This window comes from Electrophorus electricus, chromosome 11, assembly GCF_041902795.1.
Source record: "Electrophorus electricus isolate QZ-2024a chromosome 11, ASM4190279v1, whole genome shotgun sequence".
In the NCBI taxonomy this organism is placed as follows: Eukaryota; Metazoa; Chordata; class Actinopteri; order Gymnotiformes; family Gymnotidae; genus Electrophorus; species Electrophorus electricus.
In genome coordinates this window covers 2,145,001-2,170,830 of record NC_137507.1, presented here as the reverse complement: position 1 = coordinate 2,170,830, position 25,830 = coordinate 2,145,001, and the positions used below count along the sequence as shown (strand labels likewise).

Genomic DNA, 25,830 nt, shown 5'->3' with positions numbered 1-25,830 from the left:
TTGTCTCTGTGTGGGTTGTCTCTGTGTTGTGGGTGGTCTCTGTGTGTTGTGGGTTTTCTCTGTGTGTTGTGAGTGCTTTCTGTGTGTTGTGGGTTGTCTCTGTGTGTTGTGGATGGTCTCTGTGTGTTGTGGGTTTTCTCTGTGTGTTGTGGGTTGTCTCTGTGTGTTGTGAGTTGTCTCTGTGTGTTGTGGGTTTTCTCTGTGTGTTGTGGGTTGTCTCTGTATGTTATTGGTGGTTTTTGTATGTTGTGGGTTTTCTCTGTGTGTTGTGGGCTGTCTCTGTGTGTTGTGAGGTTTTTCTTGTGTGTTGTGGGTTCTCTCTGTGTGTTTTGAGTTTTCTCTGTGTGTTGTGAGTTTTCTCTGTGTGTTGTGTGTGCTTTTTGTGTGTTGTGGGTTGTCTCTGTGTGGGTTTTCTCTGTGTGTTGTGGGCTTTCTCTGTTTGTTGTGAGTGCTTTCTGTGTGTTGTGGGTTTTCTCTGTGTGTTGTGGGTTGCCTCTGTATGTTATGGGTGGTTTTTGTATGTTGTGGGTTGTCTCTGTGTGGGTTTTCTCTGTGTGTTGTGGGCTGTCTCTGTGTGTTGTGAGGTTTTTTTGTGTGTTGTGGGTTCTCTCTGTGTGTTTTGAGTGGTTTCTGTGTGTTTTGAATTTTCTCTCTGTGTTGTGAGTTTTCTCTGTATGTTGTGGGTTGTCTCTGTGTGGGTTTTCTCTGTGTGTTGTGGGTTGTCTCTGTTTGGGTTTTCTCTGTGTGTTGTGAGTGGTTTCTGCATGTTGTGGGTTGTCTCTGTGTGTTGTGGGTGGTCTCTGTGTGGGTTGTCTCTGTGTGTTGTGGGTGGTCTCTGTGTGGGTTGTCTTTGGGTGTTGTAGGTGGTCTCTGTGTTGTGAGTTGTTTCTGTGTGTTGCGGGTGGTTTCTGTGTATTGTGGGTTGTCTGTATTGTGGGTGGTCTCTGTGTGTTGTGGGTTGTCTCTGTGTGTTGTGGGTTGTCTGTGTGTTGTGGGTGGTCTCTGTGTGTTGTGGGTGTTCTCTCTGTGTTGTGGGTTGTCTCTGTGTTGTGGGCTTTCTGTGTGTGTTGTGAGTGCTTTCTGTGTGTTGTGGGTTTTCTCTGTGTGTTGTGGGTTGTCTCTGTGTTGTAGGTGGTCTCTGTGTTGTGGGCTTTCTCTGTGTGTTGTGAGTGCTTTCTGTGTGTTGTGGGTTTTCTCTGTGTGTTGTGGGTTGTCTGTGTGGGTTGTCTCTGTGTTGTGGGTGTTCTCTGTGTGTTGTGGGTTTTCTCTGTGTGTTGTGGGTGTTCTCTGTGTGTTGTGGGTTGTCTCTGTGTGTTGTGGGTTTTCTCTGTGTGGTGTCGGTTGTCTCTGTGTGTTGTGGGTGGTCTCTGTGTGGGTTGTCTCTGTGTTGTGGGTGTTCTCTGTGTGTTGTGGGTTGTCTCTGTGTGGGTTGTCTCTGTGTTGTAGGTCTTCTCTGTGTTGTGGGTGGTCTCTGTGTGTTGTGGGTGGTCTCTGTGTGTTGTGGGTGGTCTCTCTGTGTTGTGGGTGGTCTCTGTGTGTTGTGGGTGGTCTCTGTGTGTTGTGGGTTGTCTCTGTGTTGTGAGTTGTCTCTGTGTGTTGTGGGTGGTCTCTGTGTTGTGGGTGGTCTCTGTGTGTTGTCTCTGTGTTGTGGGTGGTCTCTGTGTGTTGTGGGCTTTCTCTGTGTGTTGTGAGTGCTTTCTGTGTGTTGTGGGTTTTCTCTGTGTGTTGTGGGTTGTCTCTGTGTGGGTTGTCTCTGTGTTGTGGGTGTTCTCTGTGTGTTGTGGGTTTTCTTTGTGTGTTGTAGGTTGTCTCTGTGTGTTGTGAGTTTTCTCTGTGTGGTGTCGGTTGCCTCTGTGTGTTGTGGGTGGTCTCTGTGTGGGTTGTCTCTGTGTTGTAGGTCTTCTCTGTGTTGTGGGTTGTCTCTGTGTTGTGGGTTGTCTCTGTGTGTTGTGGGTGGTCTCTGTGTGTTGTGGGTGTTCTCTCTGTGTTGTGGGTTGTCTCTGTGTTGTGGGCTTTCTGTGTGTGTTGTGAGTGCTTTCTGTGTGTTGTGGGTTTTCTCTGTGTGTTGTGGGTTGTCTCTGTGTTGTGGGTGGTCTCTGTGTGTTGTGGGCTTTCTCTGTGTGTTGTGAGTGCTTTCTGTGTGTTGTGGGTTTTCTCTGTGTGTTGTGGGTGGTCTCTGTGTGTTGTCTCTGTGTTGTGGGTGGTCTCTGTGTGTTGTGGGCTTTCTCTGTGTGTTGTGAGTGCTTTCTGTGTGTTGTGGGTTTTCTCTGTGTGTTGTGGGTTGTCTCTGTGTGGGTTGTCTCTGTGTTGTGGGTGTTCTCTGTGTTGTGGGTTTTCTTTGTGTGTTGTGGGTTGTCTCTGTGTGTTGTGAGTTTTCTCTGTGTGGTGTCGGTTGCCTCTGTGTGTTGTGGGTGGTCTCTGTGTGGGTTGTCTCTGTGTTGTAGGTCTTCTCTATGTTGTGGGTTGTCTCTGTGTTGTGGGTTGTCTCTGTGTGTTGTGGGTGGTCTCTGTGTGTTGTGGGTGTTCTCTCTGTGTTGTGGGTTGTCTCTGTGTGTTGTGGGTTTTCTCTGTGTGGTGTCGGTTGCCTCTGTGTGTTGTGGGTGGTCTCTGTGTGGGTTGTCTCTGTGTTGTAGGTCTTCTCTGTGTTGTGGGTTGTCTCTGTGTTGTGGGTTGTCTCTGTGTGTTGTGGGTGGTCTCTGTGTGTTGTGGGTGTTCTCTCTGTGTTGTGGGTTGTCTCTGTGTTGTGGGCTTTCTGTGTGTGTTGTGAGTGCTTTCTGTGTGTTGTGGGTTTTCTCTGTGTGTTGTGGGTTGCCTCTGTGTTGTGGGTGGTCTCTGTGTGTTGTGGGCTTTCTCTGTGTGTTGTGAGTGCTTTCTGTGTGTTGTGGGTTTTCTCTGTGTGTTGTGGGTTGTCTGTGTGGGTTGTCTCTGTGTTGTGGGTGTTCTCTGTGTGTTGTGGGTTTTCTCTGTGTGTTGTGGGTGTTCTCTGTGTGTTGTGGGTTGTCTCTGTGTGTTGTGGGTTTTCTCTGTGTGGTGTCGGTTGTCTCTGTGTGTTGTGGGTGGTCTCTGTGTGGGTTGTCTCTGTGTTGTGGGTTGTCTCTGTGTGTTGTGGGTGTTCTCTGTGTGTTGTGGGTTGTCTCTGTGTGGGTTATCTCTGTGTTGTAGGTCTTCTCTGTGTTGTGGGTGGTCTCTGTGTGTTGTGGGTGGTCTCTGTGTGTTGTGGGTGGTCTCTCTGTGTTGTGGGTGGTCTCTGTGTGTTGTGGATGTTTTCTCTGTGTGTTGTGGGTGGTCTCTGTGTGTTGTGGGTGTTCTCTGTGTGTTGTGGGTTGTCTCTGTGTGTTGTGGGTTTTCTCTGTGTGGTGTAGGTTGTCTCTGTGTGTTGTGGGTGGTCTCTGTGTGGGTTGTCTCTGTGTTGTGGGTGGTCTCTGTGTGTTGTGGGTGGTCTCTGTGTGTTGTGCGTTGTCTCTGTGTGTTGTGGGTGGTCTCTGTGTGTTGTGGGTGTTCTCTCTGTGTTGTGGGTTGTCTCTGTGTGTTGTGGGTTTTCTCTGTGTGGTGTGGGTGGTCTCTGTGTGTTGTGGGTTGTCTCTGTGTGTTGTGGGTGTTCTCTGTGTGTTGTGGGTTGTCTCTGTGTGGGTTGTCTCTGTGTTGTAGGTCTTCTCTGTGTTGTGGGTTGTCTCTGTGTGTTGTGGGTTGTCTCTGTGTGTTGTGGGTGGTCTCTGTGTGTTGTGGGTGTTCTCTCTGTGTTGTGGGTTGTCTCTGTGTTGTGGGCTTTCTGTGTGTGTTGTGAGTGCTTTCTGTGTGTTGTGGGTTTTCTCTGTGTGTTGTGGGTTGTCTCTGTGTTGTGGGTGGTCTCTGTGTGTTGTGGGCTTTCTCTGTGTGTTGTGAGTGCTTTCTGTGTGTTGTGGGTTTTCTCTGTGTGTTGTGGGTTGTCTGTGTGGGTTGTCTCTGTGTTGTGGGTGTTCTCTGTGTGTTGTGGGTTTTCTCTGTGTGTTGTGGGTGTTCTCTGTGTGTTGTGGGTTGTCTCTGTGTGTTGTGGGTTTTCTCTGTGTGGTGTCGGTTGTCTCTGTGTGTTGTGGGTGGTCTCTGTGTGGGTTGTCTCTGTGTTGTGGGTTGTCTCTGTGTGTTGTGGGTGTTCTCTGTGTGTTGTGGGTTGTCTCTGTGTGGGTTGTCTCTGTGTTGTAGGTCTTCTCTGTGTTGTGGGTGGTCTCTGTGTGTTGTGGGTGGTCTCTGTGTGTTGTGGGTGGTCTCTCTGTGTTGTGGGTGGTCTCTGTGTGTTGTGGATGTTTTCTCTGTGTGTTGTGGGTGGTCTCTGTGTGTTGTGGGTGTTCTCTGTGTGTTGTGGGTTTTCTCTGTGTGGTGTAGGTTGTCTCTGTGTGTTGTGGGTGGTCTCTGTGTGGGTTGTCTCTGTGTTGTGGGTGGTCTCTGTGTGTTGTGGGTGGTCTCTGTGTGTTGTGGGTGGTCTCTGTGTGTTGTGCGTTGTCTCTGTGTGTTGTGGGTGGTCTCTGTGTGTTGTGGGTGGTCTCTGTGTGTTGTGGGTGGTCTCTGTGCGCTGTAGCTGAGTTTTTGTCAAGCCGGGGATAGAACATTACCGTAACATATTTGGCCATTGTCTTCCTTCTGGCTCTGTTCCGCCACTTTCTCTCTGTTTGTGTAAGCTTATGCCTGACATCTCCAGCATTTGGCATTAAAACCATATTCATTGTTTCATTTTTGTTTAACCTCCTTTTTTAATATGTCCTGCTTGTTTTACAATAATACTCTGTATTCCATCATTATGTTATTCCTGGGAATCTTACATCTGTCCAGTTATCTTCACTAGCTAAAAATTCGACATCGTTGACGATCCTACAGTCAGGTAACCCAAGAACTTTGCAATATGTATTTATTCTAAGGATTTCACGGCCGGTTCCACCGCCTGCGGGAACAGGAGGAAACAAATACCAGAGACGGCTGCAAACACGAAGGCAAAGAGGCTTTATTAAATGCACGTGATGGCCACAGCTGGTACACGGCCTCGAACCCCACGTCCTCCATAATCACCAGAAACTAAAACCAAAAGGCAAACTGCGGCATGGAGGAAGAATCTTACACAACACAAACACAACCACAAAAGCTGCACAAATACACTGGGAAACCCTGGGGCCTGAACCCACAGGATGGCTCGCTAGTACATCAGGGAGGAGCTGAGGGAGATAAAGAGTGACAAGGAATGGGGCGGAGCCAGTAACTGTGGGTGGAGACACATGCACGGGGCGGATTAGGTAGGATGGGTGGAGACAGGAAGTGCATGCGTGAATGTAAACAAAGGCCTAGAAGGGAGCTCAGCGGGACGGGAGGGAACCACCGCAAATTCACCACGCAAATTTACAAACCACGCAAAGATCTACTGTCCACTGTAATGCACAGCAGTGGCAGCATTGATAAAGAATCCTCTGTGGTAAGGTAAAATGGTGTCAATACTGGATTTATTATTTCAGCACTAATCCATTATCATTATAAACGCATGAAATGACATGTGTAAGTCTTAGTCTCCTATTTCCCTGCAGTGTTACCATGCAGAAAAGAGCAAACACGTGTTTTCCAGAATAAAATGTATGTGTGTGTGTGTGTGTGTGTGTGTATGCTGTGTATATATGCGGAAGAGCTGCTTTGTTCCTGCCTCCAGGACCTTTCATGCCTAATCACAGTGAGAAATCTCTAATGACCGAGAGACTCACAGTCGCCCCCTTGTGTCAGCAGAATGCTGTAGTTTATGCACGTCATTGACTTAGCCATGTGCCACTGAGGTGAACTGAAACGAATCAGGTTCAATGGAAAACACTTTTTTTAGTTTGCATATAATTTAATTTTGAAATTGAAATCAAGACCCTGATCATCATAAATGGTTCACTTATAATTTTAATATATTATCTATGAAGCTTTATGGTTTCTGTTGCATGAGAGTCATCAGTTTTATCAACAGTGCTCATTAGTGATTTTACTGCAGTGAAGTGACAGTGTGTGTGTAAGTAAAGCATCTGCTTCAGCACTATTTTATACTTTAAGTTTAATAGGGGAAAAAGAGGTTTTATACAAATTTTTCATTTGTATGAAAATTCATACTTCATGCAAATGGGAGAAATGTGTGTTTCCTTACACACTGCTGAAAACAAATTGGCATCAGTGAAATATTTTTTTACTGACAATATTTACATTTGTCAAAAAATGTAGAAAAATTAAAGAAGTTAAAGCAGTTAAGCACATTTTAACATAAATATGCTGTTCTCTAATTTGGCAGTAGCCTTATTTGAAGTCTCTATCTTAACTGAAGATTTGTGTTTATCTTAAGTAATCCTGTCTTTTTGCTGTTGTTTTTAACAGCTCTACTTTCAGGTAATCAAAATAAATTCATGCATTTATCTACAGTCACGTCAGGCCACATTCCTAAAATTAAGCGGTACATGAATTTGTAATAATCTTCAGTCACCACAGGGTGGCGCCCAGGTCGTATACAAATCAGCAATACAAATACAAAACAGCATGTGTGAAATCAACGCCTTGAAGAAACTTTCTGTCCCAAAGGCCCACGCATCATGTAACAGACGAACACCTATAACACATTTTATCTCTTCAGCACATTTTATCTCTCTATCACACACACACACACAAACACACACACACAAAGTGACATTCATGCACATTGCAGCTCCTCAGAGCAGAAAAGACTCAGTGCTCTCTCTGCAAATCTTTGCTGCTTTGAATCCTGATTTGTTCTGATGGGCTCAGCTTCACTCATAATGAAACTTTAATCCCCTGTACCAGGAGCTATTTAAAATGAGGCCCAGCCTCCTGAGAGCCCGTGCTGGATTTAAGCAAGTGAAGGAAGACAGGAGGAGTTGGGGGGGGGGGGGGGTCCATCAGTGAGGCTGTGCAGGCTGAGGAGAGCCGAGAGTGGCTGATGTACTGCCCTGATTGGAATAGCAAAAGAATACTTAATACTCAAATACGTAATATTCAAAAGAATACTTAATACTCAAATACTTAATATTCAAAAGAATACTTAATACTCAAATACGTAATATTCAAAAGAATATTTAATACTCAAATACTTAATATTCAAAAGAATATTTAATACTCAAATACATAATATTCAAAAGAATACTTAATACTCAAATACTTAATATTCAAAAGAATACTTAATACTCAAATACATAATATTCAAAAGAATACTTAATACTCAAATACTTAATATTCAAAAGAATATTTAATACTCAAATACATAATATTCAAAAGAATACTTAATACTCAAATACTTAATATTCAAAAGAATATTTAATACTCAAATACTTAATATTCAAAAGAATACTTAATAATTAAAGCTATACTTGCTCCTCAAATACTTAATACTCAAAATGTTACTAAACACTGGACACTGTTATAAAATACTGTTCTGAAGTGTGTTAACATTTTATCTTACCTTTGAAAAATCACTCACACACACTAGACGCTGGCAGATTTAAAATAGCTCGCCTTTTTTAATGTCATTTTTAACATTTTAGCATGTGGAACATCCAAGGCCTGATCTCCTCCGCCATCGGAGGAAAAACTCTAAATACGGATTTCCAACACATCAAATACACTGATATTCTAATGCTGGAAAAAACGTGGTGCAGAACTGACATTGACACCGCCTGTCCCCACGAGCACAGAGAAACGATCGCTCCTACCCAAAAGCTGAGCACGGTGTGACAGCGTAGGGACGAGGGAGGAATAACATTATGCTATAAACGAAAAATGACACAACGTTATATGTTTTAACAATTGGAACGCCTTATATTTAACAAAGTCAAAGACATATTTCTTTGTGTGACACACACTCCTCCACCAGAGTCCCCACATGACTCTGAAGCAATGTTTCCAGAGTTGGGAGGAGAGACGTGCCATTTCAGCCCCAAGGAAATGTGATCGTCTGCAGGGACCTAAATGCTAGAACAGGAATACTCCCTGATTTCATAAGTAAGGTGCTAAATTCATTAAAAGCAAATTATTCCTCTATGCCCACAGAAACATCCAGGACTGTGTAGTCAACAAAAGCAACAAAGACCCCTTGGAGTTCTGACAAAGTCTGGTAGGTCCACATTTTCCTTGCCTCCTGGGAGCAGTACAGTATATGATACGATGACATACTTAAATCCTCTTCCTCTCAGTGCAAAGCCACCAACCCGTCTGTCTGATTACAGCCAAATGATTGTGTTCATTAAAAAGAAAGAGAATTACACACACGCAGCCCAGTAAGCTGTTTAATATCAGGGGATCATACACATGGACCCTAAATAGTCCAGAAGAGTTCCAGAAAGCCATTGGTTGTCATGAGATCCAAATACATTTAGACTCCTTCCTGAGCGTCCACCTACGTTCACAGTAAAGATGGAGACAATCTGGCTAATTAAGGGCTATCAAAACAAACCAATTTGGAGAAAATTGGAACCACATGAAAAAAGAAAGACTGATGAGTGTCTTGAGTCACAGTCAAATTGGATTATTATCACATCACCACGCCACTGATCATATTTACACCCTACATCCTAACTGATAAATGTGAACCATTTTTTTTAAAGGCATGCTTCATTGATTTCAAAAAGGCTTTTGATTTTATTTAGCACAAAGGGCCAGTCTGTAAACCTTTTGGAAGTGGTGAATGGTGTAAAACACATGACTTAATTAAAGAAATGTACACAGACAATAAGTGCGGCATAAAATTGGCAACAGGCGAACATGTTTCTCCTCTCAGGAGCACGGAGCGAGGCCGGGCTTCTAATGAAGCCTTTAAACTGTACATAAAAGAAATAACTGGCACAAAGGAACAGGCTGCAAATCCTGGGAATAGAATTCCTGCTGTATGTGGATGATCAGATTCTGCTGTCTGCCACTGAATAGAGGCTACAGGAGAGATACAACTGGCCACAGCAGTACTGGCCAGCTTGCGCCTGGGCAGGCAGCCTGAGCACAGCAAAAGCTGGGAGATCTCAACAACCATCCAGATCTCAGGCAACAACACATGCATTTATGTTAGGCACTGAAACGAATCATACAATCGGATATAATTATTTAAGCATCAAAATCCGTTTGGTGGCATATTTTAAGCAGGGAATGTTTGTTGGAATATTAACGAAGTAAGTCTGATTTTAAGTGGCCCTAAAAAGACAGTAGACCGTGGCAGGCTACAGAGATGAACGTCGGTGAAGTCCGGACTCAGCGAGCACCGTCTGGCTCCAGAGATAAGGATGAGAACACGGATGAGAGGCAGAGTACTGGCTGCCAAAAGAACAAAGTGTTTGCCAACAGTGAGAAGAAAATGAAACTGAAACACAACGGCATGTGCTCAACATTCGAGGAGATTCCTGAAGATTTTCTTTCCCAAAAATCGATGCTGTATGTCAAAGATTTAACACCTGTACTAATGCTGCATGTCAAAGATTTAACACCTGCATTATTGCTGTATGTCAAAGATTTAACAGCCTCTCAAATATTCAGAAGTGACCGCACCTGCTAGGGGAACAGAAGGAGAACGGCGCAACACGTCCTCATCTGCACACACACACACACACACACACTCATGCGAACACTCAACACAAACGCCCTACTTCTTTAATTTATGACGCTTTTTTTCCCTCTAGTTGTAATGCACTAAAGTCTTTAAGCTTAACAATTTCTCACCAACTATATAATGTTCAATTTCCTGTTGTATTAGTTTTTAATACTCTCAAACGCAGTGTAAGCTTTGGCAATACAAACGGACCGTTGTTTGTAATGCCAATAAGGCACCTTGAGTCGAACTGAATAGAGAGAGAGAGAGAGAGAGAGAGAGAGAGAGAGAGAGAGAGAGAGAAAGCAAGAGAAGGACAGAGAGTGTAACATCTTCCATAAGCTCTGAAACAGTAGCTACAAGTCTTTAAACGGACTTCTTATAGGAATCCAAAAAACATAATGTAATTATTCAGGGAAAAGCCTTCTGAGGTCACTTCCATGTGTGCTTACACGTGCATCACTTCTGGATTTAATCACATCATTGCTCTGACATCGCGTGATCTCCGAGAGCGTGCCGCCTTGTGTGAGTATCGTTCAGCATCAAGGAGCCCTGCAACTGGTTCTGTGAAAATCAATACCTTTATTATTGTTGTTGTTGTTGTTATTTTCTTCTAAATCCCACGTGGTGCGCTAATATAAACTAAGCTCGGGATTCTATTAATAAGGATGAAAGACTAAACGTTTTGACACGACAAATCATCGCAAATAAGGCCACACCTTATGGGGCTGCGCTATCACAGTTCACGGACTGTGTTCTATTACAAAAAACAAAACAAAATCGCCAGCAAGTCTGTTATGTAGGTTGTATAAAAGAAATGAACTGTTTTGGTGCTTTCTGAAGATCTGTATGCACTCCCTCCCTGTATATGCACTTGCAAGCAAGCATACACACGAGCACGTGGAAACAAACACTTCCTCGTCGATCGCAGTGACGCAGTCATCCATGATGCAGTGATGCTAGAGCTCTCCTGATCAATATCACATTTCTCTTGTTAAGTGGGGAGCCGTTTTGTCACGGCTCACGTCTCAGTGGGTACCACCGAGCCTAGTGTGCCGTCACTGCAAATCCTCGCAGTCTGTGTGGAGAGAGGTCAGAGAGAGGACAGAGAGACCAGAGAGAGAGACCGGAGAGACACCAGAAACAGGCCGCAGAGAAGGAGGAAGAGGAAAAGTCAGGTGTCTGTCTGAGATAACAAGAGCAAAACCCCTTTGCCGCTTTCTTTTACAAAAAGTGCAAGATCATCTTTTAAAATCATAGTTCACCCAAAAATACAAGCACTGATAATGCTGACTGAAAGCCTCTGGAGTCTGGTTACAACTAGCCCTGATTGGTCATCACTTTTCTTTACCTTGTAGCTATGGAAACTCCTCTCTCTCTCTTTCTCTCTCTCTCTCTCTCTCTCTCTCTCTCTCTCTCCCTCTGTCTGAAGTTTTTTTTTTCTTTGTGTGCCCCAAGGTCAAAAAAGACATCAAGCCCATGTGTTGCCACCGTGTGTGATCTGATTTCAAAACTGCTTTTCATCTGATCTTTAACATGACATTAGGAACCTGTTCCTATTTTCAGTGACAGCCAGATCAAGAGGCTTAAAGGAGTGGCACACACGAGTGCCGCTGAACTGACTCCCTCACTGCACAAGCATGGTTTGGGCCACTTATCCCCAAGGTGGATCTACCTCAGCATTGTACGTGTAGAAGAATGGGTGGGATCTCCTTACCTTTGCCTTGGTAGTTACCGGAGCAACCTTTAGTCCCTGGACATGCCCCTTGTGCAGATAAAAAAAAAGGTTGGAGCACAGTCCAATGGCTGGCTGGGAAGAGGTCAGGTCACGGACGCCAGAGTTTTCCCAAGCTCCCGTGGAGGGCGTGCTGCCCCCTTCGGTTTAGTCGTCTTTATTGATCTTTTTGCTTTCTCTCTAGAGGGATGTAACATCTCGGTTCTTACGGGACAAAGCCCGAAGAGAGGGGAGGGAGAGGGTGGGAGATGTGAGAAAGTTGTGATTAGTGAGGGTTTCTGCCCAGTTCACCCCTGACCTTCACCTTGACTCTAAGCATGACCTCTGAGGTGAAAGGTTGTGTGAAAGTGTCACCGAGTCAATTCACTGCTGGATGGGCAATGAGTGTTGCATTAGGCAGAACACATGGCCCAGTGTGACTGGAACACCGGTCTGGTGGTGAACTCAGGTCTGTCTGTGTAACATGCAGTCCTTTGCTGTCTCGCAGAAAGTAGCTTTTCAGCGTTGGTCTATAATTAACCTCAAGTAAATTCACACTGCACGCGTTTGATGAGGCTTCCAGGCAATTATGTCAGCCAGTCTTCACTTACATAGTGGCATAACGGCAATAAGAGCAGATGTGATAATTACATACAGAACCCTGCACTTGAATATTTGCAAGACAAGGCAACACAGATTTTGTATATGAGGCAATTCAAGGTGCTTTTCAAATAAAAGAAAAAAAATCAAGAGACAGCTGATTTAAATAGAAACAAGTAAGTGAAATTGAACAAAATATTTAAAAGATGAAATTAAAAAACACAAAAGTATAAAGTGCAAGTAATGGCAAAGCCTCTCAACTTACTGACCAGAGTCAGACTTCAAGCCAAATGTGATTTATATATATATATATATACATATATAGCATCTCCTATGATTTTTAACACTTACGATACCAGAGACAATTCTGCTGCCGTTTCAGCTCAGCTTTTAACGTATCACAACCCTGTAAATCTGATGTTGTGTTTCGCAGTTGCAGTTGAGTCAGAATATATCTTTTGTGTGAAAATGAAAGCGCTGGGTTCTGTACGAAAGATCAGAGCTTGTAGATTAATGGGGTAGACAAGGCGGGTGTGGGAGGGGGGGTTGTGTCTGGCAAGCGAGACAGCCTCCTCGTCACCAGAAGTCTGCAGCAAATGTCAACAGCCCAGTCAGACAAGACAGATCTGCTTCTTTTATTCCCGCTGTTCCCGTTGTCAGAGGGCACGCTTTAATTTACCGCCAGAGTGGAGCGCGCGCGCCCCACCGCTCGGCGACTCGGTTGCTGGCGCGTGCAGCGTGCAGCCCGATCACGGTGGCTCCCGCTCCTTTGTGATTGGCTGCACCTCGGGTTTGACTAGCCGCGGGGGTGCTGCTTGCGCTTGTGTCCGTTTGTGTGTGTGTGCGTCTGTGTATCTGATGCGTCGGCAGGACGAGGGAGACCGACAGGTGTGCGTGACGGGGCTTTCGTGCCGTTATTATGGACGATCAGACCATTCTGTCATTAACTATCACAAACAAGCAGCTCCCTGGTAGAAACAAAGTCCAACAACAAAACATGCAAATGCATATGGGGTGATACATCTATCAGCACATTATCGCGTACTAGTTTTTCAGGTATCTTTTTAAAGTCCTCACCTTTACTCAGTTGCATACGCAACGAATCCAGGTGAATAGAATGATGATTAGGATTAATTATATTATTAATTCAATAACTGCATTAGTCCTTCTTACAGTTGGTAACACCCTTTTACTGGAATGTCCTCATTCTTCTAAGATCTTTTATTTGAAAGCAGTTGAAGGGATATCTTTCTTTAAAGGTTCTAAAGACTTTTCCTATTTTGTTTTTTTAAACCAGTTTTATGAGCGGGTGCTACACACACACACACACACACACAAACATATATATATATATATATATATATATATATATATATATATATATATATATATATATATATATATATATATATATATATATTTGGAAGACACAAACATTAACAACTTAAAAGCAGAGTTGTGGTGTGCACTGCAATACAATACTGTGGCCCACTCGGTACAGTGTGATATCAGTATATTCTGCTAAAAGTTCATTTTTTATTGATTTGTCTTTATATACATAAATACATATAAATATATATGTGAGGGTGGATTATAAAATAAAAAATGGTTTTATCTCCCCGGGGTTTTGTATAAGCCCGATTGACGCAGTCATGAGTTGCAACGTTTTGCAGTCTGTCTGCCTCATTAACTAACAATGGAAGGACTTCCAGAAATAGATCATGAAAAAGGAATGGTTTTTTGTGTGTGTGTTTTTTTTTTAAATAAATTGGTTTCAGGTTTCAGGCTTATTTTTTTATATCACAGTTTACTGTTGATGACATAGGGGATAAATACTTACTATTTAGACATTTAAAAAGAGTGAAATCTAATTTAGTACCATATAAGCCCCATGGTCGTTAGCCAGGAGCTGTCTCATCGCGAGTTTCCGCTGGATCCACTGGAAAATGTAATAAGCACCAGTTGACAGTGTGTTTTAAAATGCATACAGTACTCCATTTAAAGCTTTTTGGTGGGTATTAAAGTACTCCATGCCTGTAAAAATGTTATGGTGAAAATTTGTTGGCTATGTGACTTGATGGAACATTTATAATCGATAATTTAATTCAGAGAACTACACTTGTAAAAGCAAGTTGCTAGCCCAGCTGACTAAATACTACAATCAGTCCACTAGTGCCCATAGGCCTATGTATAGGTGGTCTACATAGGCTTTCAAATTATAAACACGATACACTGAATTGAAATGGATCATCTTTAGGCTTTCTGCAAGCATCACGGCACTTTTGCAAAATACCTTTTATAAAAATACGTTGTCTTCTCTTTTTCTTTCTGTCTTTTTCTTATATTACAAATGGGAGCATTTTGTGAACACTGGAGGAGCATAAACGAAGCAAGCTACAGTTCTCTCTTCGCCTGTGGGGGCGCCATCACCCTGCTTTCACATTCAAGTTCATCGGCATTGCCAAGAAATCAAACCGTTTGATCAAGAACATCGAGATTAAATTCCGACAGTGTACTTGATATTATCGACGTTGTCTAATCCAGACTTCTACTTCTCACTGTAATCAACAATTAAATGAACAAAATCTGACAGAGAACCAGAATAGTAATCAACTAGTTTTTTTTTAAAGACATAACGAATATAGTAAATGATCATTAAAATGTATAGTTCAAACAGGGAAAAAATAAATATTTAATGTGTAAGGAATCGGTTAATTCTACAAGAGCAATTTATATCAGGCATATTGTTTTACACATGAACACAAAATCAGAAAATTAACAGAACAGACGATAGAAGCATTAAGCTGGCAGAAGGACAACAAAAAAGAAAATATCTATGTCGAAGTTTATCGATGTATTATTTCTGTTCCTAATGTTAATAATAGCACATATTCAAAAAATATCACAGTTTAAAATAACTTGATAAAAGATGAAAGTAAAATACTTTGCTTGCATTCAGTGCGACGTAAATAAAAAACACGCGGTTACTAAACGAGGTTCAATCAATAACATATCCAAATACGTCTTTTTTTCCTTTTTTAAAGTTCCTTGAGCACATATATTTACCGAAATCAAATTTACGTTCCGGAAAAACAAAGTAATCCAGTCCGCATTTTACGCATTAAAGCTCTCGCCCAGCTCCCGTTCAATAACTCCGCTCCACCATTCGATAGCGCGGGCTGGTGTTCGATAAGTCCGCTCCGCGCTGCTGTTCGGTGAGCGAGGGCCTGTTCGATCACTCCGCTCCGGGTTTTCCGCCCCGTCCCCCCTCCCCCTCCCCCCCGCTGAACTCCAGCCCCTCGCGCTCTCTCTATCAGCCTCTCACTCCGTCTCAATATGTCTCAAGATGGCGGCCAATGCGGGATCGATGTTTCAATATTGGAAGCGCTTTGATTTACAGCAGCTGCAGGTTAGCCATTCTCGCCTAAGTTGCCCCGGTTCCGTAATGTGTTGAGCGTGGACCTCGCTCCGAGGTAGTTGTTTTGTGTGTTTCCGCGGCTGTTTAGCGATGTTTGGAGCGGCTTTCGGGACCTCTTCTCGCATTGATTAAAGTGGTTTTCTCGCTGATCGGAAATTGATCCTCTTTGTTCAATTCCCATCGATCAGCATCATGGCGCCCCGCTACCGCCGCAGGGAGACGGGGAATTGGGGCTTTTAGGGGGTCGGAAGTTGCACTAAGCGTAGATGTATACATTTATCTGACACAATGTCAACTTTGTCGGTCGTAATGGATGTTTATGATTGTGTTATGGTTGAATTATTTTTCGGCGAGTGAAGTGCGTTTGTGTCTCGCGCGACGTTGGTGGCGCTGTGGTAACGGTTATTAGCCGTTACACATTTAAATATACGCTGCTAGCCAGTTAGCTAGCTAGCTTAGCCAAGTTAACTCGTAAGTCTTCCTGAATGGACAACATTTCATAAAAGTTAGCAGCGTTAGTTTTTTGGTGTCTGTAGTGGTATGAGCATGGTTGGATAGATGGATGGTTAGTTAAAGCGGTTCGTTATGTTCTTGTCAGGTCACGATTTGGCTAGTTAGCTTAGCTGAACGACTTGGCTCTTCTAGAAGCTAGGTTAGGATAGCTAGCCTAGTTAGCTCACTAACGTTATTCTGCCGAGTTTTTCGTTTGCTAGCTAAATTTCGTTTTATGTAAGCACTTGCATACAATCTGTGGTTACAATTTCGTTAGCTAACAAGTCGACGAGCGTGATTTTAAACAAGAAAAGACAGAAGTGTTTGCCAACATTGCACCCGGTCAATAACAACATATTTAAAAACTGGTGGCGAGCGGTTTTATCTAACCTATTTTAGCTAATCTAGCTTGCCTAACAAGTTAATATTAACCGTAGCTAAAGTTTTTCTTACAGTTTGTAATAGCTAACCTAGTTGGCTGTTGCGTCAGACTTTACTGACTGGTTAAAGTTACTTCGGTTGTCGTTCCCCAGTGCACATATTCGTAGCTGGTAAGGTTACTTTAACTTTAAAGGTAGCTAACATAACTAACCTATCTTAGCTAGATCATAAGTAGTTGTCGTAAGAATAGTTAGCGATCCCACACATTAAACGACTTGTACGTCAGTGAGTCATATCAGTGGAAATGTGTGTTCGTGAGTTTTAATGGTGGTAAGCATAGTTGTACAGCTGGTCTGCTCATGGCAAAAGACCCACTTAGGCACTGCTGTAATGAGACGCTAGATTGCAGAGCTTTAGTGACTCTTTTGACTACCTAGCTCTAAGTTAACGCTACTTCTTTGATACGAAGTAATTTCACGAAAGGAAAGCAGTATTGTCGTGGTCTAAATGGTGTAAACATTTCAAAAACAAACAAAAATGAGCACGGGATTTCTAATGTGCGAAGGAGTCATTAAGTTAAAAAAAACAGTTTGTTGTCTTCTAGCTAGCTATCTCTCTTTCCTGGTTTTAAATATAGTGTTACAACTGTCACGTTTTCGTCAGTTTCTACATCTTTGATCTTAGGGGGTGTAAGTTTGTGTTTTGTCACTGAAGTTGTTATTCGCCACGGTTTCGTACTGACAAATCAACTAGCCACACGAACGGAGAAACGTGGTACTTAATTGTTTTTAATCATAAAACACATCTAGAATTTCCAGTCTGGCTGTAGAAATGTTGCTGACTTGGTAGCCTCCGGTTTCATGAAGCATAACCGCATTCATGCGCTTTTTTTGACAACTCGGTGGGGTGTCTGAATGCTCCATCACTGTAGCCCTCCTGAAGCGGGATACGGCTCAATTTGAGGTGATGGGCTACCGTTAGCACATTATATTCAGTTAGTGTGTGCCCGTTAAGGGAGTTGATCTTTGACAGCGCCACAATACAATCATATAATATCTCAAAAATTGACAGCCAGTATCACACTATCAGCAAAATACTCGGCATTGCATGTTTTCGACGTCTAAATTCTTAAATGATCTATTCATATTTTTTGGGTCGCTGGGACACCTAATCCATGGAACCAGTCGTTTAATAGTTATTTATACGGAGTGTCGACTGACAAATCGAGCTTTAAATTAAGATACATGATCATTGGTACATTTAATTTTGATGGCTAACATATTAACATTTTAACGCAACCAACTTTACAGAAACAGCATGGATACATAGCTACAGCCCCGTAAAATTTCGAATGCAGAGCTATAGACTACTCTAGTTGATTTTTGTATCTTTATCGTCTTTGATTCGGGGTGATTTAAAGAATCCCATAACATAATTGTACCTTTCTACTCGTGTTTAACTGGGGCGAATCTGCTACTATTCACTCTTTCGGAGATTGACTGTCGGCGTGCAACCAAGGAATTAAATATGCATCGCATAAGTTGATGAGTGCTCCTTGGTAATTATTGCAAAGGCCTATCAAAAGCTGTTAGTAAAGACAGTAAATCTGAACCCGCGGAGGCCGCTGGGTATGTCTGGAGGATAGGAACCAGCCAGGGCTGCACACTCGCTGTCTATTATTGATGACAACTTATTTACTTTGCCTCCCACAGAATGGTTCCTGGAGCATTGCCATTTGAACAGAATCTTAAACCACAATCTTGAGTATTTGGTCTTGTCAGGTCGTTTTATAAACTTGTTACCTCTCACAGAAAAAGACAAGCTGCTTCACTGCTGACCTTAAAAACACAGATGGCAGTGCATGCTGTCAGAGCTTCATTAGGAATCTCAGCCCTTTTTATGTATACCATTAGCTAGTTTCTAGGCACACTGTTTTGAAGATGCATTAAAACTGGCCAGCAAACAATTTGTCCTGTAGGTGGCGCTAGCGAACATCTGCAGCTTGGAGCCAACAAGTCTCGTGTTTTTCAGAATCTCTGCTAAAAGTCCCTTTTTGCTGCTTGATGCTAAACGTGTAATGGGAATGCATCGGGTGCTGTCATTTAAATGCAGAATGCAGTCCCAAAATCAGGTGCCACAAAGCTTAGAGAGGTCTTCAGGGATCCCCTGTCAGTCTTTGGGGATCTCCTTGCCAGTTAAAATTTGTTGTGTACCATTTCCTCACAGGAAAGGCAGATGCAACATCCTACTGCTCCTGCATACCTAGCTGAGGTGTGTTTGGAGACAGAACACAATAAAAATGTGGACAGGTTGAGGATCCATCGTTTTGTATGGCTTCCAGCTCCATGCAAGCTAATGTCCACTGCGTTGCTAGCTTTTGTAAGGCAGACTTCCAAAACCTGTTGATTGGGGAGGAAAAAAAAGATCCCTTCATGAGTAACATTTACCTGATGCTTTTATCCAAAGTGACACAATTATGACTGAGTACAACTTGAGAAATTGTGGGTTAAGGGCCTTGCTCAGGGGCCCAACTGGCAACTTGGCAGAGGTGGGGCTTGAACCACCAACCCCCTGTTGCAAGTCAAGTACCTTAACCACTGAGCCACTGAGAAGTTTTAACTTAAAATGCTATGCGTCTTTCATGTGACATGTTTTGTTAGAAATGTTTTTGTGATTTCGGTATACTCAGTACTATCAGTAGTCCAGATATTTTAAGTAATTGGAGTGTCCATATCCTGTGACATACCAAAGTCTTCACTAACATTTCTAACATTAATTTGAGGCTGCTCACCTATTCACGTTGATTGTAAGCTAATAATTAAGGAAGATCTCTGCTTGAGTTCAACCTGTAAACTTATTAACTACATTATTGTCCCTGTGTGACATCAGAAAAAACCTGATATATGACTTGTTTTAAGGAAAGTTCACTCCTTTTGGGGGATGCAATACTTTGGTGTGGTTGCTGTTATATAGAACCATGGTAAGTGTGCTGTTGTCTAGGTCAATGTGCAGCGTTTAACATGCAGTGAGACTAGGATGCTAATTCAAATACTTTGCTTGCAACGGCCAGGGGAAACAAAAAACTTCTGGAATGAGGTTACCAAACGGAATGTCTGTTCTGCTGAAAGAACCTAAGCTGTTGTATTTTATTTTGTACGGTTGTCTACTCATATGCATTTCTCAGCACATGTATGAGTCCCGTCCAGCTCCAGAAGCAGTGGGTGTTGCTTTTAAACTAAAGACTACCTCCAGTGGATCATGGGGTATGAAAAAAGCTGGTTAGATATTGAAGGATAACTGGTAGCTAAACCCTTGTTTTTAGTACTGTGTATATAAATGTTGAACAATAATCCATGCATTGTAGATGTTTTCTTTACATTTCTAAGATTCTACTGTGGGATTTTTCCCCCTGATTTTTACTGTCATAAATGTTTTTTTAAAAAATGTTTAATCAGGAACTTGAGAGTTCCACCCATGATCTGCCCCCCATGATCATTTTGAGATGAAAACCACCTGCTGGTGCCTGAAACACCTTTGTTTTTAATGGCACCACATGAAGCTGGCGGGTCAAAGATGGTGGGTATTTCATTGGTGCTCAGCATTGAAGAGAATGCAGGACTTGTGTGAAAATAGGGCCACTCTAAGCATCTGAGGCCATTTACAGTTCCCGTAGAAACATCCTTATTAAAATCCAGAAGGATTCCTGTTTGTGTCCAGTCAGTGGGGACTCCAATTTGGCTTGTTGAAAGGCTCCAACGATTGGGGGAGGGTGGGGGTCACTGTAGCAACCAGCCTTGTGTAACAGACATGGCGGTTTAGTTACATCTGCGCTTCATCTCAACCCCACCTGACCCGTGCCTGTGTGTGTCCCGTTAATGCGGGTGAAGCCGTGCTCTATTTAAAAACTCCTCACGCCACACACTCGTTCGGGGGATCCCGCCACATGCCCTGACGAAGGCTAGCCGGGGAAGCGCTCCCCTTTGTTGACATGGCCCCGTTAATATGAGACATGGTTTGGTCCGTGCATTCTTTCCTTCCCTGCCTCACGTAATAAGGTCGGCTTTGCGACTGGGAACTCTAAACAGCATTCCGTCACAGGATTTTGAATGGGATTTGTACGCCGAGACAAATGCTCAGACTCTTCCATCAGGGATCGTCTGTTTCAGCTTCCAAAAGGCTGATGGTTTATGAGCCATGCTTAAACGCTTTATAATCCAGTGAGCCATTGATTGCACAGATGGGGTTGGTTTGCAGGATTTATAGGACCATTTCTTTGCCTGTTTAGCTTCTTTTCCCCCCCCTTTCCAATAACTTCTGTTGTGGATCACTGTGAAGGAGCACTGGGCAGCTGGTTCTGTTTGAGCCACATCTCTGCTCAGGTTCATTTTGAGGGTCTGGTTTGCACACTCAGTCCCAGCAGTCTCTACCACACTAACCCAAAGGCCTCCAGTGTCCTTATTGAAGTTCCTGTAGCCTAAGCATCACACCAGAAGACTTGATATTCCAAAAGACACGTCCTTATCCTATTTACTATTTCTTTGTATGACTAAATTGTACGGCAAATATTTTGAGCAGCCATTGTAAATTAAGTGGTGTTTGAAAACCTTCCTAGACAATCCTACAGTAGTTGAGGTGACCCAGCTGCAAAAGATGACATGGAGCACTGTAAATGTCATTAAAATGTAATCTGTGGTATGGAGCACTTTCCAAAAGTGTGGCTGTTTTGACCTGTGCTGTGGGCCTACGTCTTAGCCAGGTCTTTACATGTGAACTCATGCCCTTGCACCATATTGTGGGCGACATCAGCAGGGAAAACCTCTTGGCTGACTTAAAATCTTTGGTACAAAATGACTGCAAGCGGAGTGGAACGGTTGGAGGAAAAGAAAGTGCCGTGTCTGTAATCTTGCAGACGTTTCTGTGAAGAGGGGCAGAAGCACTAATGGCTGATTCCTGTTCTCTTCCTGTCTTATTCTCTGAAGCTGGAGACAGTTCAGCAAGCTGGTATAACCATATGGTGAAATATCTGGAGTTCTTGTAAAAACCTCAAACTCTGCCCTCTGTGGTTGTCATGGACGTCATTTTCACCCCTTTTATACACCTGGGGCTGTTTATAGCCTGCGGTTTTACATTAAGGAAATCTTGAGTTCTTTTCGTGCTGATATTGCAGCAAAAGGAGAACTGACCCAGGATTTTGCAAAGTTCTTTAACACCAAAATAAAAAGGGCCAAAAGATTTGCAGAATGAGTATCAGTACGAAGGTAGTAAAAAGTAAAACCAGTGAATAAAGATGGCACCATGCTTAGTGGAGAAGACAAGTGTGGTGTCTAGAGGGTTGGGGACACTCCTTGGCTGACCCGCTGTGGCCCCCAGAGTTACTGTGCAGTTATATTTGTGCACCTGCGTTTCAGCACTCTGGTGGTATTTTTACCCCTCTGTTGCTACACTCTGTGTGCAAGCCTGATGTGGTTGCGTCATGCGTCGCATGCTGCCTGGGGACCGCGTGGCAGGTCCTGAATCAGCGACAAAAGGGACTTGTATTCCCACAACTTTTTTTTTTTTTAGTGGTAGTAGTTTATTCAGTTTCCATTTTAAGGATAGGACATTTTTGGCAAGCTCAGTTCCTGATCAGGTCCCTGTGCGCACTCATCTCTGGTGACTTAAATGTCCCTTGTATGAACTGCCCTAACTATCCAGCGTCTCAAAAGTTCCCACTAGCCCGCAAAAACATGCCAAGTTTTTCCTTTGCACGGTGGTGGGATTTTCATTTTTTTAAACAAACGTGAAACACACTCCGTGCTTGAAAAATAGTCTACATGCTCAGTATCTACTTTTATGGTTCCATTTAATCACTGGTTTTTTATTTCATCTGATGCATCCCTAGAGCCCACTCAAAATGATGCAGAGATATTCCATTGACTCATTCCTTCCTCTGAGTGCATCTGTCCCCACAGTGATGGTAGACTCTCGGAACGTGCTAGCCATGTGCTCTTTCCCCCATGTGCTGTATTTCCTGCTTAGCTGCCCCCCGTCTCCTTGTTGTCTCGTCCAAGAACCTGAGGCTGAATCACCAGGCTCTAAATGCGAGGGGAGTCTCTGTGTGGCCTCGTCGATGAATAAACCGGCTGCTCTGTCTCGGACACTCTCCTGCCCTCCCCAAGCACTTTATCTAAATATAGCAAAGTTTTCAGTGCAGCAGCTTGCACTGGAGCAGGAGTCCGGGCACCTGCACCCCTCACCTATGCCTCGCCTGTTACCCTGCCCATCTCCTCATATCTATGGAGGTGAAGGCCTCTGTTCTGGCACTCTTGGTCCTGTGAAAGCTTCTCCATGGTCTGTGAATGTGTCTGAATAACACATTCAGCTTGAGTACGTGTTTCCGAAAGAGGAGTGGGTGGGTGTGTGTTTCTACTCTGCCTCATCTTCTAAAATTGTCTTGGTGATGGATTCCTCAAGGAACATCAAAGAAGCGTGTCCAGATCTTTTTATTTAACATGAAGCTGTGCTTTCTAATGAGTTGTTCATTTTGAAGTAACAGCTGCTTACTTTAGTATGCTTCAGCAGAGCATTAAACTCTTTAAAATCATACACACTCTGGAATTAAATGCCCTTTAGAAATATAGGTTTGAGAGCAAGTGAGAGGCACCCTGTAAACATTTACTCAGAGTTATTCAAAAGGGCTCCCTGGCTCCTTTTTCTTTTTTCTTTTCTTTTTGGGTGGTGTTATTTTTTTAGATTGGCTTTATGACCACCCCAAGTGGGCCACGCTCCACTGAGCAGCCTTGGCCCAGTTACCCAGCCAGTCATATTTGCCAGCTTGGCGAAAACACTTACTCCACCACAGAGAAGCCAACGGGTTCAGCTTCCCCTGGTCCTTCCCCCTCCCCTCTGCCCTGAATGTTTCCTTCCCTAATTGGGGTGTAAGCGGAGTTGGTCAGTATGTACGTAGAGTCGGTCAGTACAGGTTACGGCGTACTCTTTTCCCAGCTTTCCCCTAGGCTTGCTTGGTTAAAATACAATTTTTTATTCCCTGGCCAGAGCACTTTGGTTTGTTGTTTTACCCTCAGTGGTAGTTCTGTTGTAGCGGTGGGCCGCTCGCTCAGAGCGGAGAGCTTGAGTCTCTGACAGCTGTTAATTTGAAGGCAGCTTGTCTGCAGGAGGTATCGAAGCCTCTGCCGGTGGGAAATGGTGGTAGCTTGTGTGCGCGGGGTAGTTTGCTGCGTCTCGTTGAAGAGAAGGGCAAATGACACGTTGCGGCTTGTGTGTTCTTTTCCTGCTTCTGTGCAGCTGCTGCCACATCTGGAAGTGGTTGGAGGGCAGGGGGCTGGGGTGAGGTGGGAGGGGGGAATATGCAAGAACCTGAAATTACTTAAGAATTGTGAGCTGCCCTGAGGGGGAAAAGTGTTCCACCACTCCATCTGCCCTCCATCCCCCCCCCCCCCCCCCCCCAAGGCTCACAGGTCTAAATTGTCGGCATCTCTGTCTCAATTCCTGAGCCATCACTATTCAGGTATTGAATTACGATCCTGGTGTCCGCTAACAGTTTGCGTGAGGAACAATGACGCAGGTCCACCAGAGCACGTCTCTCCTGGTTGTCCCTGAGCCTGTTAGCCAGAGCGAGGGAACATGTGACTTGGAGCAGGTAACGAGTGTGATCACAGACCTCCTAGCTCCTGTTCAGTGCTCTGCCCTTCTGCTTCAGCCTCTGTTTGTGGGCTCACTGTGCGGATGCCTCCTCAACGGCCACTGGACAGGAAGAGAGATTTTCTTACGTTCACGTGGTTAGTTCACCCCAAGTCTTGCTTAAAAGTGATCCAAAAATGTCTAGTTTTTCCTGCGTTGTATCACGCTTTGATGCACGGATGAGGCCAGGGCTGTGCGGATTTTCTGACTTTCTTTACCTCTCCCCTCCGCCCTGGCTCCCGTACCACAGGTGCTTCACTCATGCCTAAGGCAGCGTGGAGAAGAGTGCCTACTGTGCTATTATTGGTTTGCGTTGTACACAAGTGTGGTTTTGGGTGGGGGCGAGGGGGTTTCTCTTCCTGGTAGGGGGCGTTGTTGAATGTTTCAGGAAGTAGGTGGCATCTTTCTTGGGTGAGGTTTTGCGGCATGTTTGAGGAGGGTGCTCCTATTGGAGAGCTGGCAGTGGACAGGCTTCCTGCTAACACCGACTGATGGTGCTGGGTGGAGAAGTGCAGTGCGGTAAGATGGTGAGATGTGACTTATTCTGATGCTGAACCTTACTTAGGTGGTTAAACTGGATCTTCATAATGCTTAACAATGGATAGCATTGTAAGAATTTGCCCATACATGAATGTCTCATTTAGAATTGATCTGGATACTTTCCCAGAGACTGATTAAACCATGTCCTGGGCTATGTTGAATCACACTGTAAATTGCGAATCTCCTTGTAAAATCTTCATGGTGCCCAGGTTTAAGCCCTGTCCAATAAACCTTGCCTTTCAGTTTTCTGTTGGGAGAAGGTGGGGTGTTAAAAGTGCAGAGAGGTGTGTGTGCGCTTGGCCCTGGGGCTGGGAGCTGTGTGGGAGCTGTCTGCTCAGCCTGCCCTACCCCTCTGCCCTACTGCTACTATACCAGTACACGCTATAAAAGTTTTGTTGTCAGCCTGCTAAATTTAAGATCCAAAACACTTACTTCAGCGGAAAATAAACAATTTAATAAATAACTTGGGCTGTGTGTTTCTTTAGGCAAAAGAATAGAGCTTGCATTGACGCAGGTCAGCTTTTGTCAGATTTCAGGATGCTGTTGTGGTCGACGGCAGTATCTGAGACAGTCACACACAGACAGAAGAGCAAGGTCATCTGATTGCTCTTTGAGTTTCTGACTTGGAACACAGTTCTCTTTTATCAGCCACTCTGCATGGTCGACCAGTGTCTTGAAGTGTTTATGTAAAGTGCAGGAGCATTAAGTGTGAACTGGTTGAGAGCTCTCGCTTTTACAGTAAAAGCAGTGATGAAGTCCAGTAGTTGCAGAGCGACAATGGGTTGCATGAGAGAATTTATTTTACCTGTTCTGCTTTCTCTCAAAGTCCCCTTTCCCGTGTCTGTGTGTGCGCCTTTGCATGTGTGCTTGTTCATTTGCTGAAAGTGACCCTCTGACCTAACCCCGCTGTCTTTGTAGCTGAACAAAGCTTCACTCACAGCAGCCGAGGGGTCACTTCACCAAGCGTCATGTCTCACCTGCAGACGCACACAAAGACTCTGATTTTGTTCCTTTCCTTTTGCTATTCTTACAGTACGAAAACATCGAGGTTAATGACCGCCCACCCTGAGCAGATAAAGGCCGTGCTGCCTCAGGCTGAAGCAGCGTTGGTATTCAGGAGCTCTCCTCATGTGCTCTGATCGGCCTCTGCTGCTAGCTGAAGGGCTTTCAGTCCAGGCTCTGGGTCATCGCACCCTCTCGAGGCAGTCGGAGTGCCAATGGAGTGGGTGGAACTCGGGCACAAGGGACACGCCTTGCGCATTCACATGTGCATCGTCAGCGTGAAGGAGCTTTGACTTAAATCTACTTGTTCTGGTTCCTTCCCATTTTAAAGGAATCGTCTTAGTGTGGTAGTGAAGAATTGATTGTGTGGTAAAAAGAAAATGAATTAGTAAGATTTCATCTCTTTTAAAAGATGATTACACTGAAAGCAGAAGTTTGATG

The 25,830-nt window shown here is 43.9% G+C and overlaps 1 protein-coding gene across 11 annotated transcripts in view; it reads left to right on the top strand.

Moving 5' to 3' along the window:
- Window positions 1-15,166: 15,166 nt before the first annotated feature.
- The window catches only part of cux1b (cut-like homeobox 1b), a 98,336-nt gene continuing 87,672 nt past the window's right edge, over window positions 15,167-25,830 (top strand). For 10 of the 11 annotated variants that reach the window (XM_081723083.1, XM_027019105.3, XM_081723077.1 and 7 more), the window contains exon 1: window positions 15,167-15,285. In XM_081723083.1, coding sequence (XP_081579209.1) covers window positions 15,223-15,285 — 63 coding nt within the window. In that variant the 5' untranslated portion in view covers window positions 15,167-15,222. Of the gene's footprint in view, window positions 15,286-15,605; window positions 19,148-25,830 lie in introns of those variants that run through there. The other variant, XM_081723078.1, reaches the window with a different exon arrangement.